Source organism: Chlorella variabilis (assembly GCF_000147415.1).
Source record: "Chlorella variabilis unplaced genomic scaffold CHLNCscaffold_24, whole genome shotgun sequence".
NCBI lineage: Eukaryota > Viridiplantae > Chlorophyta > Trebouxiophyceae > Chlorellales > Chlorellaceae > Chlorella > Chlorella variabilis.
Genome location: NW_005435064.1, coordinates 499,613 through 515,741, shown reverse-complemented (window position 1 = coordinate 515,741; position 16,129 = coordinate 499,613). Strand labels below are relative to the sequence as shown.

Sequence of the window (16,129 nt, the reverse complement as noted above, 5' to 3'; positions counted from 1 at the left end):
AGCACGTAGTGCAGCCGCGGCATCGAACCGACAGGCCAGCGGGCTGGCACGGTCGACGAGGCCTATGCCAAGTAAGGGGGACTGCAGCAGGTTCCCAATAGAGCAAAGGAAGCGAAAGTGTGGGAAGCAATAAGGCAACGACCAGCCACAATGAACAGGGTGCAGAAGCGGCAAACAGACAGGAAACCAAAACTGCCAACCAGGGACTTCCACCGCGCCTGCAGCGCATCCGTGGCAGAGAGCACCTGCACCCGTGCTTGGCTGTAGGCGGTCACTGCTGCCTCTATCACCAATTCAGGCAAGTTGCGTGCCAGCTCGGCACAGTTGCGCTGCTGGCATTGTGGCACCACCAGCACGGAGGCAGCCAATACTGTTGCCAGCAGCAGCGGCCATGTGCGTAGCCTCCCTGTGCACCCACTCGCTTGCTGCCTGGTAGCAGTCTCCTGTTGAGGCAAACGCCGGCGGCAGCTGCGCTGTGATCGCTGGCCTCCCTCGCCGGATGCGCTTGCAGCGCGTGGCAATGGCGTGCCTGCCGCTGCCTTCAGCGCCTCTTTGTCCACACCACCTGTCCGCTGGCTGTCCTGGCCGCACTCCTGAGCGATAATACGGCCCACAATGTCTGATGCTTTTCTGCAATAGCAGGAGAAGGGGGTGGGGACGCGCGTGGGCGGTGGTGGCGGGGCGGTAGATGAACGGCGCTGAAGCTTGAGCCCACCCGTTGGACTTGACTCCTGCTTCCTTGGCTCTCTGTTGTAGCTCTCGATAGGTGCAAAGGCCCAACTGGGCCTCCAATTGGGCCTTCGCACCGGTCATGGGACCCAGTAGCTGCCTCCCAACTTGTTAGGAGGCTAGATGAGTGTATTAATAATGGAGGTGCAGATTGTGAAAAGAGGGGCGGGAGATTATGAATTGCGATTGCGATGGTTGGCATTGCGATGGCAATGGATGATTTCAAAAAAAAGTGTGGGGGCCAGCCTGGCGGAAACTGAAATCGGCTGCATCGTTCAGTGTAGTGGATCCACCATCCGTTCTTCCCTCCATCTGCAACAAACGGTCCCTCCGTGAGACACTCATGCGCTGTGTAGCCAACCGGTAGCACACACGCTGATGGTAAGGATTTTTGGGGCGTTGGGATCTCTAACGTGTCACACTGGCGCTGCAGGGGGTGCGCCACCCCCATCCCCCGCCAACCCCGCCGCTCGCCTGCAGCTGCGGCGGCGGGCGGTTTGGGAGGAGCGCCGCCTCCCGCCCCTGCTTCTTTTGACGACGAAACCCCGTCGGCTGCTGCTAGCCCTCCTGTTTGTCGTGGCCGTCATTGAGCTGCACCTGGGCCACTTCCACTCTGCCGCACTGGCACAGCTGCAACTGCACGTCCAGGCGCCGCAGATGCCGCGGCGTGTCGTCACTCAGCGCAGCACTGACGACTGGGCGCAGCAAGGCGAGAGTGGCGCGTATTACAGTGGCGGCGATAGGACCCTGTCATTTGATGTGTGCGGCGGCTTCGCCCAGCAGCGCGTGGCACTGCTGTCCGGTGAGGTGCCTACATGAGCATGCCAAGCGGCCTCCTTCAATCGCGTACGGGGTTGTGGAGGTGCAGTCTTCTTTGTTTTCACACATTTTCAGCACTTGCATGTTTGAATGCAGGTGTTGTGCTTGCCATGGAGCTCAACCGCACCATGGTGCTGCCGCGCCTGCTGCTGGATGGCACGGCACCTGTAAACAGATCCACAGTATCCATGGCTTTTGGGTGGGTGCATGCTTTACGACGCTCTGTCTTGACTGAAAATGTGTGCCACCGCGCGTCTGCAAATTTTTGTCTTGCATCGCTGCCCGCAGGGAGTTGTTTGACGCAGAGCACTTTGTCGAGCACATGCGAATGCTGGGTGTCAGCATAGCAGTCGACTCGCCGCACCCTGCCAAAACATTTTCTCTGCGACTTGATCAGCAGTACGACCACATGAAGGCTCTTAGAATCACCCATGCCTCCAAACAGCACCTCAGGTGAGCACACCCCTGCATGTTCTCCAAAAGTGATGAAATCCCATGCATTTGTGCACTGAACCCCTGCTAGCCTGCTGCAGAGTGGGCTGCCCTGCGCTCAAAGTGCCAGCCGACTTGATGGTGACGCACGAGGGCCTTGTGTTCGCAGCCATGGATGCCATGCGGCCATCAGATCGGTTGTTGGACATCATCCACATGTGCGTCCGATATACATCAGCAGTAATACCTGCTGCGCTACTGTTGGAGGATGGCGGCATGGCGAGTGAGGCAGCCTGCTGCCGGTGTGCAGGGTTGGGGGCCACCTGGAAGGCCTGAGTGACACCAACACGTACAACATCCTGCATCTGAGGACTGATGATGATTGGACTGCTTACTGTGCTCTTTGGGAGCGCCCAACTGCTGATGGTGAGCAGTGCCTACTAGTTTCGGATGGTTTTCAGCACGCATCGTTTTTGACTTGCATTGATGACCAATCTGCATAGTTCGTGCAGAATTGCAAGTTCATGACAACTGCTTGAGCAACACTGGAACAGTCGGAGATCAGCTGCGATTGCATCGTGTTGATCGGCAGGTATGATTTGCAAGGGACATGAGTTTTCATACACACCAGCCCAGCAGGCTGCAGACGGAATTGGGTAAAACATTGATCAATGCATCCAACCTTAAGCTGCCATATGCGTACTGCTCGCAGGTGCCACTGATGATGTTTGTTGACGCGTTGCATACCAACAGCGACCTTTTGCAACAAGCACTACATAACCTACAGGCACACAAGTGCGTAATGAGACGCTCGGGAAGGAGCCCACAGCCTTGGTTGATGGTTGCTGCGAAACCTGTTTCACATGTACCTGCATGGTTGTTTGCTTGCTGACTGCCTTATCACCAAAAGTGTCTCACATTTTGCATTGCTGGTTATTGCAGCTACCAGGTGGTTCTGCGTGACGCAGTCTTTGAGCATGACCTTAAACTGCCTGGCCTCTCACGGGAGGAAATTGCACTGGTGAGATTTTGGGTCCGGGTTCTGCTGCTATTTCAAGGGTATGTTTCATTGACCTGCTGCCCTCCTGCTCTCAGGTTGATTACTACCTGGCGCTCGGCTGCCAGCAGTTTGTGGGCAACAGCGTATCTGTGTTCAGTGCGCTGCTCATTATGGAGCGTTGGCATGCGGGGCGGTTTGCCACTTATTACAATGGCGGCAACATCCCGCTGGAGGCCTTCATGCCGCTGTACCAGTGAGTCGTGCGAGCCCAATGCTCAGCAGGCATCGCAATGCTGAGCTCGTTTCGCCAGCCACATTGCTGCCTGACAAACTGCCGACGCTGGACTGTCCCACACCACACCACAGGATGCCCTGGGTGTTCACGTACAACGATTGGTCGGCGGGCACCGAGTATGATTATATGGTGAAGGCGGCTGTGACCTCTGGCATCGAGGTGGCCCGCATGAAGCCGTACTGCATGTACAGCGGCAGCACGTCTGCGGAGATGTACCAATGGTTCCTCAGCAAAGGAGTCACCATCATCCAGGTGACGGGCGTGCGGATGTGGGGGTCACGGTTATGCAGGGGCCAGCTTCATCACCAGCTCGTTGATCTGTTGTCGTGGAGCTGCCGCTGCAGCACGAGCCAGCGTGGCGGGATGCCCTGATCAAGGAGGGGGCACGCCACAAGGAGCAGAACCTGGTACACTCCCACCTCTACAAGACCGGGGGCACCCTGGTGGGCACCTTCCAGCGCATCGACATCCCCATCCTGCGCCAGTTTGACCAGTACAACTATGTGCTGTTCACAGGTGCGCAGCTTGTGGGGGCACGGGGGCATGGCGCAGCAGTTACCCTGTGCAGCTGCTCGTATGAACGCGGCATGCTCCTGTAGCAACGCTCTCTGCCTCGCAGTGCTTCATTCTGGCCTCTGCTGCAGACTGTGACGTTTACTTCCGCCAGCAGATGAAGCTGGTGGACTGGGGCACGCCGCTGCCTGAAGCGGTGGGGATGGGGTGAGCCCTGCTGCTTTTTCAGGACATGTTTGTGTTAGCCACACACGTGTTGTGTGTAAACAATTGCTTGAGTTGTGCGCAGCTACGAGGGCCAGGATGTCTTTCCCTACAACGCCGGCATCATGCTTATGAACATGCCTTTCATGAGGAAGACAAACAAGAAGTTTCTGAACTGGATCGTGTCGCAGAGGAATGGCCTGTACTACCCAGGCAAGTGTCAGGGACTGCGCAGCAGCCCACCTTTGCAACTGGCGCATGAGCATGCGTTTGCACTGTTAGCACTTGATGCTGCCGGCACATCATTGAGCAAGCGACAAAAACTTGGCATTGACCCTTGAGGTCACGCTTTTCTGGTGGTGCAGGGTATGGTCCGCTGGACCAGGGTGCCTTCAACCAGTTCTATGAGAAAGAGATCAGGGGCAAGCCGATCAGCAAGGTGCAAGTCTAATGTGCCGAAAGCCCAAACATGTGCCGGCAGGCATGCACTTCCCAGCATGCATGCCTGCCTCAGTTGTACCAAGGGCTGCTGCCATGCCCGCTGCAGAACTTCAACGCAATGATGTTCCACCAGTTCAGGCCGGATGCACGCATCGTGCACATGAATGGGTAAGGCCAGGCAAATTGATCTGAGGTCGGGGGGGGGGTTCGTTGTGAAGTACTTTCTGGCCCTGGCACCTGTCATAAACCCGTGCATGCCTTCCCGGTGTTCCGCGGTGAGTTGCTGGATGGGGCAGCATGCACACAATGTCAAGACATGTTTGTACAGAGCACGCCACATATACCCACCCAACCCAGTGCTGACTTTATTTCCCTGATAGTGTTCATGCAATGCAGGCCAAAGCCCAACCATTACTTGCAGTGGCTTACAAGCGGCAAGTGCGCGTTTCGGGACATGTGCGAGCTGGTACGCAACGTGCCTGCTGGTTTGCAAACAGGCCCTGATTGAGAACCCCAGTGGTGAATAATATGTCGTGTTGCCTACTGTTTTGCAGGGCGTCAACAACGGCGCATGCGAGTATGCAATGGAGTATACTCGGTTTGCCCCGGGCTGGGATGTGGCGATCACGCTGCGCAAGCTGTGCGGCAACCTGCAGGCTGGAATATGGCACGCCGGATGAGTCCTGCTTGTTGATCTGACGAATGAGTCCCGCTTTGGTATGACTTGTGCAATTCAGCATCAAGCTGCAAGGTGACTGGCGTGCGGTGTCAGCATCCGCGGCGCGCGTGGGCGCGCGGGACGCGTAGGCAGGATAGGTACTGCTGAGCCGCAGCGAGCGCACACCGCTGTTTCCTCGAGGGATCTCTACTAGTAGCAGGTTCGTCGGTCTCCGGTAGGCACCATGTCTAGGGTCTATGCGGTGAGTCCGGACAACCGCTGCGATGTATGGAGGTTGTTGGGCTGTGTGCACAGCGCTCTTTTTGGCCTTGGTAAGGCGAAACGGTGCTTTCAGGGCAGCAGGCGCGCGCGCTGTCTGGCTTGACAAAACCGCTCAGCACGTGGAGGTTGTGTCCTTCTGCAGCTAGGCACGCGCATGGCGGACGCCGCCTACCTGATGCGGGACACGGCACCCGGCGAGGCGCCACGCGAGAAGGGGACCGGCCGGCCCGCCCGGCGGCGCGGCCCGCCCGGCGGCGGCACCCGCGCCATGCTCCTCCTCCTGGTGCTAGCCTTCTTCGCGGCGCTGCTCTACATGGGCCCCGTGTACCCCAGCACGGTGCAGCAGCTGCACCTGCACCTGCGCCTGCCGCAGGTGTCGCAGAACGTGGAGCTGAAGCTGGGGGAGGCCGGCCTGCTGGCCGAGGACAGCGTGCAGCGAGCACTTGCAGCAGCCGTCAGCGGCTCCAGCGCCAGCACCCTGTCATTCGAGGTGTGCAGCGGCTTTGCCCACCAGCGCGTGGACATCGTGACAGGTGATGTTCGGTTGTTGTAATGCATGTGCTTCCCTTCTTGCCGCAGCAACCGCACAACTGCATTGCAGGAGGTGCACGACTCGAATGCCCCTGCCACGTTCCCCTGCACACATCACAATAACGGTCGCCTTGACCTTTGCTCCAAAAGGCTGCCCTCTGCCCTGTCATGTGCACAGGCCTGATCCTCGCCGTGGAGCTCAACCGCACCATGGTGCTTCCGCGCCTGCTGCTGGATGGCAGCCAGCCCACCGACGCCCAGGACAGCGAAGACGGGTTTGCTGGCTCTGTCGAGTTTGGGTGCGTGGTCCTGGCTTTCCTTTCTGCTGCCGCTGGAGCCCTCATGTTTGGCATGCGCTGTGTGCCTTTGCGTGTTTGATGACCTAGCTGGCGTTGATGAGGTGCTGAGCTCATTTGTACTCTGAGGCCCTGTGAGAGTGGCAGGGAGAGAACGAAGAATTGCGTCCCGTGGCCCTTCTCTGCAGGGAGATGTTTGATGTGGAGACCTTTACCAGCCGCCTGCAAACCCTGGGTGTGCGCACTGCACTCGGCCCGCCCCCCTCCTCCAAAACTTCGGCCGGGCGGCTGGCCGACTTTGACAGTGTGCAGGCGCTTGGCAGTTTCTATGCCTCTAAGCAGCACCTCAGGTGGGGTCATTCCATGTGTGAGGTGTAGCATCCTCGTCCTTTGTGCATCTGCTGCTTTGGCGGTGTGCCCTGCAACCACTGCACCTGACTTTCATTGTTTCTGGATCCCATACAGGCTGGACTGCCCAGCATTCCGGGTGCCCGCTGACTTAATTGTCAAGCACGAGAGCCTGGTGTTTGCGGCCATGGACGCCATGCAGCCATCGCGGCCATTGCTGGATATCATCAGCAGGTGATTGCGCGCGTGTTCCAAGTGAGGTGGACAGGTAGCCTGATGGTTCATGTGAACGAAGTTTTTGCTGCTCCGCCTGTGTGCAGGGCTGAGGAGCAGCTTCGCAGCATGAGCAATACCGGGGCCTTCAACATTCTCCACCTAAGGGCCGAGGACGAGTGGCTCTTGCATTGCACCAACTGGGAGAGCATCGGCGACGGTATGTTTAAGCGGGGTTTTTTTGTACTCTGATCCATGCCGTACAAAGGGCTGGAAGGAGAGGCTTTGTGTGAAATGCTGCATGGTTGTGGGTCTTGCAGGGATTGTACGCAACAACTGCTTGAACAACACTGCAAGAGTCGGGAATCAGCTGCGGCTTCATCGCATCGACCGGCAGGTGGGCTGGTTGCACGGCATGTTGCTTGGAGCTCACCTGTATCTTCTCGGGCTTCATGACGACATGTTGTCATTCCTGTTCCTGCAGGTGCCACTCTTGCTATCCATCAACAAAATTGATATCAGCAACGATTTAGTTCGGCAATCAATGCAAAACCTTGAGGCTCACAGGTGGGCCAGGTGTATCAGTGGGCAGTTTCATTGAAAGGGTCTGCTCCAATCGCTGTATGTTCACAACCGTTTGTGTGATTAATGGCTGCAGCTACCAGGTGGTTCTGCGTGACGCAGTCTTTGAGCATGACCTTAAACTGCCTGGCCTCTCACGGGAGGAAATTGCACTGGTGAGATTTTGGGTCCGGGTTCTGCTGCTATTTCAAGGGTATGTTTCATTGACCTGCTGCCCTCCTGCTCTCAGGTTGATTACTACCTGGCGCTCGGCTGCCAGCAGTTTGTGGGCAACAGCGTATCTGTGTTCAGTGCGCTGCTCATTATGGAGCGTTGGCATGCGGGGCGGTTTGCCACTTATTACAATGGCGGCAACATCCCGCTGGAGGCCTTCATGCCGCTGTACCAGTGAGTCGTGCGAGCCCAATGCTCAGCAGGCATCGCAATGCTGAGCTCGTTTCGCCAGCCACATTGCTGCCTGACAAACTGCCGACGCTGGACTGTCCCACACCACACCACAGGATGCCCTGGGTGTTCACGTACAACGATTGGTCGGCGGGCACCGAGTATGATTATATGGTGAAGGCGGCTGTGACCTCTGGCATCGAGGTGGCCCGCATGAAGCCGTACTGCATGTACAGCGGCAGCACGTCTGCGGAGATGTACCAATGGTTCCTCAGCAAAGGAGTCACCATCATCCAGGTGACGGGCGTGCGGATGTGGGGGTCACGGTTATGCAGGGGCCAGCTTCATCACCAGCTCGTTGATCTGTTGTCGTGGAGCTGCCGCTGCAGCACGAGCCAGCGTGGCGGGATGCCCTGATCAAGGAGGGGGCACGCCACAAGGAGCAGAACCTGGTACACTCCCACCTCTACAAGACCGGGGGCACCCTGGTGGGCACCTTCCAGCGCATCGACATCCCCATCCTGCGCCAGTTTGACCAGTACAACTATGTGCTGTTCACAGGTGCGCAGCTTGTGGGGGCACGGGGGCATGGCGCAGCAGTTACCCTGTGCAGCTGCTCGTATGAACGCGGCATGCTCCTGTAGCAACGCTCTCTGCCTCACAGTGCTTCGTTCTGGCCTCTGCTGCAGACTGCGATGTTTACTTCCGCCAGCAGATGAAGCTGGTGGACTGGGGCACGCCGCTGCCCACGGCCGTGGGCATGGGGTGAGCCAGGCCCGCCTGCTGCCACCGCCATCAATTGCGGTCTGTCCACAGTACATGCTGACAGCCACAAGAGAGTACAGCTCGTAATCCAGAGCCTGGTATGGAGAACCACACCTCCAGCTGCTGCCATCCTGTTTGCAGCTTTGAGGGGCAGGACATTTTCCCCTACAATGCCGGCATCATGCTGATGAACATGCCGTACATGCGCAAGACCAACAAGAAGTTTCTGAACTGGATCGTCTCACAGAGGAATGGGCTGTACTACCCAGGCAAGTGTCAGAGACTGCACAGCGCTGTTACCCGCGAGCATGCCTTGCCCATCGAAAGCAACGGATGCGTTGCTGTGGGGCAATGACAGAGCCAGCCTCCCGAGGCTTGGTGTGTAATGCTTGCGGCGCCCACTGCTGTCACTGCAGGATATGGGCCGCTTGACCAAGGTGCTCTGAACCAGTTTTATGAGAAACAGGTCAAGGGCCTGCCGATCAGCAAGGTGCGTGCCCAATGCGCTGGAAGCGGCCTGCTGTGCGCCTTCACATCGCGTGCAGTTGCGTGCACAACCTGGCATGCACGCCTGACATGCAACTCAAGCGGCTGCGCGGCCTGCCGCAGAACTTCAACGCAATGATGTTCCACCAGTTCAGGCCTGATGCGCGCATCGTGCACATGAACGGGTGAGTATCTCTGTTTTGTTGCCCACATGGGAGTGCAGCTGGGAGACGCGCAATTAGCCTCAGCTGTGCAGCCCAGGCGGTCGGTGTCATGCGTTTCGTTTTTGTCCCTTCTGTCTGTCCTTGCCTCAGGCCCAAGCCCAACCACTACCTGGAGTGGCTGGAGAAGGGAGTCTGCGCATTTGGCGACATGTGCAAAATGGTGAGCGGGTGGTGGCGTTAGGTGGTGGGTTTGTTGTGTGTGCGAGTGTGTTGGTGGGGGGGGGTAACAAGATGCGAGTCCTGCGCCTGCTGCTTGCACCTGCAGGGCGTCAGCAATGGCGTGTGCCAGTACATCGCCGAGTACCTCCAGTTTACGCCGGACTGGGAAATTCCCGCCGAGCTGCACAAGCTGTGCAGCAGCGGCGCAGCAGCCAAGCAGGTGCCAGTGCAGCGAGCAGCAGCTGTCACGCAGCAGAAGGGCATACACGTGGCCAGGCTGCAGCAACCGACAACCCAGCTTGCAGTTGTGCGCCAAGAAGAGGAGGACGAGGATGCCGACTTGGAGGAGGTGGAGGAGGCGATGCAGGAGGATGAGGATGAGCAGGAAGTGGTGGTGAGGGCACAGGAGGCGGCAAAGCGGGTGGCAGCGAGGGGACGAGCAGCAAGAGGCGGGAGGAAGAGTCGGCCAGCCTTCTCGGACGAGTAGAGGCCGGGCAGCTGATTGCAGGAATGTGCTTTTTGCGGGCCTGACCTTGACAATGCTCCATCCGTGCTGTTTAATGCAAAGGCGTGCTGAAAGCCGAACAGGTCAGGCCTCACGGCAGTGCTGACCTCTACATTCAAGTACAACATCATCAATTCTTGCTCTTTGCAATGACAAAGACCACGCCCGCAAGGGTTCCCATCAGGATGCTGAGAAGGTTTGGCATCGTCCAAGGCACGTTGAACGCCAGCAGCCCGATGAGCGCGAGCGGCACCTTGTTCAAGCTGCCCACCAGGGAATAGATGCTGGGGGTGGTGGTGCTCAGGAACCAGAGCGACGTGAAGCTGCAAAAGGCACGGGGGCAGGAGCAGCGGAATCACAGCACGATGATGACAGGAGCAAGCGGATTCACAGACCAGCGATGACGACGGCAAGGTACCACACCCATCCACGCATGCGCACCTGATTGCAAAGCCTATCAACCCGCTGAAGCCCGCCACCAGCAAAAAGGTGGTGTTGTGCAGGTCGGGCTCCTGCCACACCCCGTGCAGCTCGCCCGTCAGCGCCATCAGCACCAGACAACAAGGCAGGCTCAGCAGGTTGTTGTAAAACACCTGCGCATGCAACAGGTGATGGTCACCAGTGGGATGCTGTTGGCAGCTGCAAAGAGGACTGGAGTGCACAAGCGCATCGACCGCCCAACCCACCATGGAGAACTCCCCAAGCCGCTTGCCGTCGCTGGTGTGCTGCGCCACGCGGTCCATGGCTGCCCGCATGTAGAGCGAGTACGCCGCCGTGAACAAACAGTTCATGATCTGCCAGAAGTAGCCGGCGGCATTGAAGGCGAGATCGGTGGCGGCGCCACAGATGGCCGACAGCAGCATGAGCGCCACGCAGCCCCACACATTGAGCTTGTACGTGCGGCCGTGGAGGATGTAGTCTCCGCCCAGGGTGAACAGGTTGGTCAAGTTTTTCAACACTGCATGCAGGAAGGGAAGGGTGGGTTGGGGTGCCGGCAGATGAGGGGAATCGCTCACAGGCAGGCTCACCTGTGACCATGCCCACGTTGAGGCTGCGCAGCGCCCAGAAGCTGGTGCCGATCATGCCCACGAACACCAGGTTGACCGGCAGCCACACCCGGACAATGTCGTAGCTAAAGGGCTCCACCTTGACCAGCCCCGCGGCCTTGCACGCCTGCACCGCCACCACGCACAGCAGGCACTGGAAGAAGAGCAGTGCATTGGCCGACTTGAAGTGGAACGAGGACAGGGCCACCTTGTTGAGCAGGACCTGCGCGCAGTGGGGTGGGGTGGGTGGGGTGGGTGGGCGGGCGGGTGTGGCGGAGGCGGCGGCACCGCCTGGCCCCGGCAGGGCAAAGCGGCCAGGGTGGACTTAACATCATCATGCTCGCCAGGCAGTAGCAGACGGCCGAGACAACGCTGACAGGCAGCCCAAGCAGGTAACGGGGCTTCTTGGTCTCGGCCAGCGACCCATCGGGGCTCAAGATCAGCCCCGAGGGCGACACCGTCAAAGCAATCTGGGATTTGTCGGTGGCAAGAGGGCCCGCCGTGGGCGACAGGGCCCGTCGCTCCATCGTGTCGTCTTGTTGGCCGGCTGCCGCGGTCATGCACGCGGAGGTGCGGAGGGCGATGCAGCGAACATGATGGGGAAAAGAAGAAGCATTGCAAGCATTGCAAGCAGTCGTGAACAAAATGTACTGCGACCATGTACGACTGAGACTGGTTGCATGGGTAACCAGAAATGAGAAATAGGCTTCACAAGGCTAAATGTCTCAATTGGGCATCATTTCTGTGCGCCTCGCTGTTCCTTCCTTCTTCATGACATACTAGGGTTGTGGAACCGAGCTTGCAGCCCCAAAATACGCCGCAGCCCCAAAATACGCGCTCAGACTGTGTTCCCCAAGCATCCCTGTGCACCTATGGCAGAGGCATGGCGGGCATGGTGGTGTGGAGGAAGGCTGCTTGCCATAGGTAGGCCGAGCGGGGAGGCTGGCTGCCTCCCTCTGACCGCGTTCCAGCCTTGAAAACGTGCTGAACTGGGACATGCGGGGTTCGGATTACTTCAGCACAAAGCTCTGGGCCGCCTTAGGGCCCTTGAGGACTCTACATGAACCCATACACATGCTGTGGGGCATGGCAGGAGCAGTGTGGGGGCGGGCAGGCAACCAGCAATGCCACATCGCCCCCCCGCGCCCCGCCACTGCATGCGCCCTCGTGGCGGCAGGGCTGTGCTCGTGCCGCCCTTCCCTCTGCAGGGCGTTGTGCATGCTTCTGGAGCAATGCGCTCACACACAAGGGCCAGCACTGCACGCGGCAGCAGCAGTGGTGCCCGCAGCACTCGTCGCACTGACGGCAGCGGTAGCAGGCAGCGCCGAATGCACAGCTGGTTCTCCTCACTTGCTGCCACAATGGTCGCAGCCCCTTTAGACCGCCATGCAGCTAGCGACGAGGACAGCGATCTGATGCTTCTGGGGCAGCTGCTGCCTGACAGTGAGGGGAACACTGAGCAAAACCGCTTGGCGTTGTACCAGTCGCAGGGTTGCGTTGGCGACAGAGTGAACGCCGTCTTAGAAGATGAACAGCGTGCGCTGCAGTATGCACAGTAACTCTCTAGCGAGCAGCTGCACAGGCTGCCGCATTGCCACAGACGTCGGCGGCAGCAGGCGGGGCAGCTGCAGTGGGGGCGGCGCAGCCGACGCTCAGTGACAAGGACACGGGCACCTTTCAGGTGCTGGAGTGCCAGCTGAGCAGCAGCCCTGCAGCTGTTGACATCAGCGGTAGACTGCTGCCAGACGCGTGGCTGCACCAAGACGTGTCTCAGCAAGAAGGGCCTCCGACACCACCAGCACGCGGTGAGCACTGATGCATTGGTGTCTCAGCCTGTTGCCATTGCCGCCTGCTCGGTGATGCACTTGGACTGGTAATGAAAGCCTGTGGCAGGATGAAAGTGGGTGCCCTGCTGTCTCTGCTGCTTGTGGTGCAGATGCATGGCGACTGTGAGGAGCAGGATGGGGCAGCACCACTGGTCAATGAGGCAGGCAGCAGGCAGCAGCCCAAGAAAGTGTCTAGTGGCGCATTGATGGCCCCTCCCGCACCAGCGCTAGCACGTGCAGCGGCGCTGGACAGCGGCAGCGAGCAGATGCCCTTGCTGGCAGCTGGGTGGGCACGCCAACCTCCCAAGCACCAGCACTGGTTTGCTGCTGAAGTGAAGGACTTCTTGATGGATCAGTTCCTCCAGAACCGCAGCAGCAGCACAAAGGCACGGGTCAATGAGCAACGGGCTGTCGAGGAATGTTGCGTGCGGTTTGCAGAGCAGCCAGAACTGGTGCCGCATGCGCAGCAAGTTAAAAGCCTTTTCAGCCGTTGGAACCGCTTGGAGAAAGAAGGCAAGCTGGTGGGGGATGCGAATGGGGCAGCGATGGCAAAAGAGGCAGCGGCAGTGCGCAGAGCAGCGGCACTGGCCAGCGGTGCACCTGGTGTAGACAGCGAGGTACAAGAAGAGTATGTCAGCGATGATGAAGAAGATGAATGGGAGGAGAGCGACGATGATGCAGTTGCGGCTGCGGCGGTGGCAGCCAGCCAGCGTTAGACGGGCGCGCCCGATGCCCGACTGCGGCAGCTAGCATGGTGGAGATGCAACGCTTTGTGGCTGCCAACCGGGTGTGACTTGTCCAACTGTTGTTTTTACACTATGAAAGAGAACATTTAGAGTTACAGGGCCAGATGCAAATGGGGCACCAGCAGAAGCGGCGGACGCGGACGCGCCCGCCGCCAGTGCGGCACGGACTGGGGTGCATGCACAGCTTTTTGGGTGGCGCTGATCGCGGCTTTCCCAGGTTATCGACCATAGGGCATCCATAGAAACAATCACAGGGAGAATGCGGCCGCAAACAGAGGCACGGGAGCCTATTTCTCTCATTTGGCAGGGGCTTGGTCGGTCCACCCATGCAACCAGTCGTACGTCCAAGAATGCCTGCGCGCCTGCGTCGAGGTAGACTTCAGAGGTACATGCGAACGGGTCCTCCTCGCCGCGCTGCATGCCGCCCTCGATCGTCATAAATTTTGCCTATGCGGTGCTTGGCATCCATGATGCAAGATTGATGATGGAGAACCCGCGATGGCACCATTAGGCGGTTCACAGGCGGGGTCGAGCGAGCGATGCCCGCTCGACTTCGTTGGCCATGAGACAGTTCGACCTGGAGAGCATCGCCCTGCCGCCCGCATGTACTGGCCCATGCCATTTCGTCTCTCTTGTTCGCAGCTGTGCTCAGCAGGCTGGCACGCGGCATTGCCGCCTCACCACGGCTGCGTCTGCGGCCCGCTTGGTCACTTACAACCTTGGCGGCGCAGCGTGCAGGCTGCTGAAATTGAATTCTTTATACATCTGCAGCATCACCGCCATTTCTTTCTCCTTGTGGTATCGCCCTGTCTCCTCCTTCCTCCTGCGGCATGTTGGGGCGGATGACATGAAAATTCGAATTGACAGCCCTTTGGCCTCCGGACAGTAGCACAGGTGGCTGTGTTCACACGGACTGTCAGCGCACCTGCAGCAGAAACTTGTTGTGATGTGCTCCATGCGCTTATCAAACTGGATAGCGTGAGTCGCATTGCTGAAACCTCCAAAAGCCCGCCGTGTGGTGCCCACCCCGGTGAAGCTGAGTCGCCACACACGATAGCTCGCATATTTGTCTCCCAGTAGCAGGAGCAGCTGCCCGTCCTTTAAGCCAGGCGGCACAAGTACAGTTTTACCACCACCTTCCGCCGCCTCTTCTTTTGTGCAGTCAGTGCAGCCCAGTTCCGCAGAGGGCCGGATCGTCAGCACCGAGTCCTGCGATTTGATAGGAACCGCAGAGTCGTGAGTGAGAAGCCAACCGTCGGTAAGCGTTTGGGCTACACTTTCTCCGTGCACCAGGGCTAGTAAGGCAACCACGGTGGCCAGCGTGCCTTGATCTCATCAGGAACCGCCTCGTGCTGCAGGAAAGAGGCCTCCCGCACATTGAGCGGCGGACCGTGAGCGTCCGGGAAGTCGACATAATGCCCTGGGTCAAAAAGGTAGTCCTGGGGGCTGGTTCATGCAGCATGGGGAAGAGGCTGGTGTGAAGTGGCTGGTGTAGATATTAGCCAGCAGCACCCTGAGAGGCCATGGCCAGCACCTGCACATCTGTGGCGGGGTCACAGGCGCAGTGCCCAAACTACTACTGCGCCCATGCGCTGCGGCTCACCACGGCACAGGGAGCGGCATGGTCTGGGCATCCACCACACGACAACGTACCACGCTGTACCAGATCTTTTCACAGTAACATTGAAACTGCAGGCAGATGAGGAGGGTGGTTGCGGAAGAGCGCCATAGCCAATTAGGTGACCCAAGCTCTAGAATGCAGGGGGCACGAGGCAGTTACCCAGCTGATGTGCTGCTTCCCCCAGCCAGCACTCGCTCGCCTGTGGCAGGATAAACGCTCGCTTTGCGACTGCCGCCAAAGCCATGCCCACGTATACCTGCTGCAGCTGTTTGTGGATGGAGTCCAGATGATATGAAACCATGTCCTCATTCTCGTTCCAGCTGTTGTAATCCAGCGGCGCCTGCAGCCAGTAATGAGCGTTACAGAAAAATGTCAATGCAGGAAAGAAAGAGCGCCAGAGGGGTGACCAATCGGCGCAGTCGAGTTGAACAGCCCGCTGAGACCACCAGCTTTACCTCTGGGTGATTAAGGTCCACCGTCACAAAGCTGCCATCGTTGTAATATTCGGGCGAGTCCACCATCCAAAGCCCCGCGTCGCGGAGGCGAGAGCGCTTGCCAGGGATGCCGTTGTAGGTCCATGTCATGTGCACCATGTAGGGCTCTACTTGCTTCACCTGGTCGGCAGAGGTGGCAGCACAAGGTTGGACGGGCTAGGCTGCAAGGGTTTTGACCTGGTACGACCAGTAACAAATACCATGGACACATTTCTGTACTCACCTTGTGCAGCCGCTGCAGGAAGTAAGAGTGGGCATTTGAGGCAATGCTGTAGCAGCGGCCATAAGCGACATGCATGGTATCAAACACCTGTGAAAAGCAGCGAAGCCGCGCAACTATACTTGCTAGCGATTGGGGAGCGTCACCTGGGCGGGATGATGCCCATCCAGACAGAGTTGTTGAAAGCACCTTTCAAGCGCTCGGCGGTGGGGTGGGGCTGGACAATGGGCGTGCGCATTAGCTTGTAGGCGCACTCCTGAAGCACAAGGCACCAGGCACAGTGGGGAGGGGGGGGGGGGGGGGGCCCGGG

At 58.7% G+C, this 16,129-nt stretch overlaps 3 protein-coding genes across 3 annotated transcripts in view; 1 reads left to right on the top strand and 2 right to left on the bottom strand.

The window, feature by feature from the left end:
• Positions 1-1,386: 1,386 nt before the first annotated feature.
• On the top strand, positions 1,387-5,113 carry CHLNCDRAFT_139367 (expressed protein; the record flags this gene model as incomplete). Its single annotated transcript, XM_005844214.1, has 11 exons — positions 1,387-1,531; positions 1,645-1,715; positions 3,076-3,233; positions 3,347-3,527; positions 3,620-3,791; positions 3,920-3,995; positions 4,078-4,211; positions 4,358-4,431; positions 4,540-4,601; positions 4,830-4,899; positions 4,988-5,113. 11 exons carry the CDS (start codon positions 1,387-1,389, stop codon positions 5,111-5,113), a joined length of 1,269 nt encoding a protein of 422 aa, XP_005844276.1.
• Positions 5,114-8,451: 3,338 nt separating this feature from the next.
• Positions 8,452-11,507, bottom strand: CHLNCDRAFT_32701 (hypothetical protein). The gene is made up of 10 exons (XM_005844132.1): positions 11,242-11,507; positions 10,895-11,135; positions 10,553-10,824; positions 10,308-10,459; positions 9,468-10,189; positions 9,293-9,362; positions 9,102-9,163; positions 8,909-8,982; positions 8,634-8,761; positions 8,452-8,492 (listed from the first exon to the last, which is right to left on the bottom strand). Exons 1-5 carry the CDS (start codon positions 11,470-11,472, stop codon positions 9,997-9,999), a joined length of 1,089 nt encoding a protein of 362 aa, XP_005844194.1. The 5' UTR covers positions 11,473-11,507; the 3' UTR covers positions 8,452-8,492; positions 8,634-8,761; positions 8,909-8,982; positions 9,102-9,163; positions 9,293-9,362; positions 9,468-9,996.
• A 2,246-nt stretch (positions 11,508-13,753) lies between these two features.
• CHLNCDRAFT_59017 (hypothetical protein) overlaps positions 13,754-16,129 on the bottom strand; it is a 4,362-nt gene continuing 1,986 nt past the window's right edge. Inside the window, exons 4-11 of the mRNA XM_005844131.1 lie at positions 15,966-16,075; positions 15,823-15,868; positions 15,561-15,719; positions 15,305-15,445; positions 15,088-15,173; positions 14,810-14,930; positions 14,410-14,693; positions 13,754-14,307 (exon numbers count right to left, since the gene is read on the bottom strand). Of these exons, the coding sequence (XP_005844193.1) occupies positions 14,196-14,307; positions 14,410-14,693; positions 14,810-14,930; positions 15,088-15,173; positions 15,305-15,445; positions 15,561-15,719; positions 15,823-15,868; positions 15,966-16,075 (1,059 nt within the window). The 3' untranslated portion in view covers positions 13,754-14,195. The remainder of the gene's footprint in view (positions 14,308-14,409; positions 14,694-14,809; positions 14,931-15,087; positions 15,174-15,304; positions 15,446-15,560; positions 15,720-15,822; positions 15,869-15,965; positions 16,076-16,129) is intronic.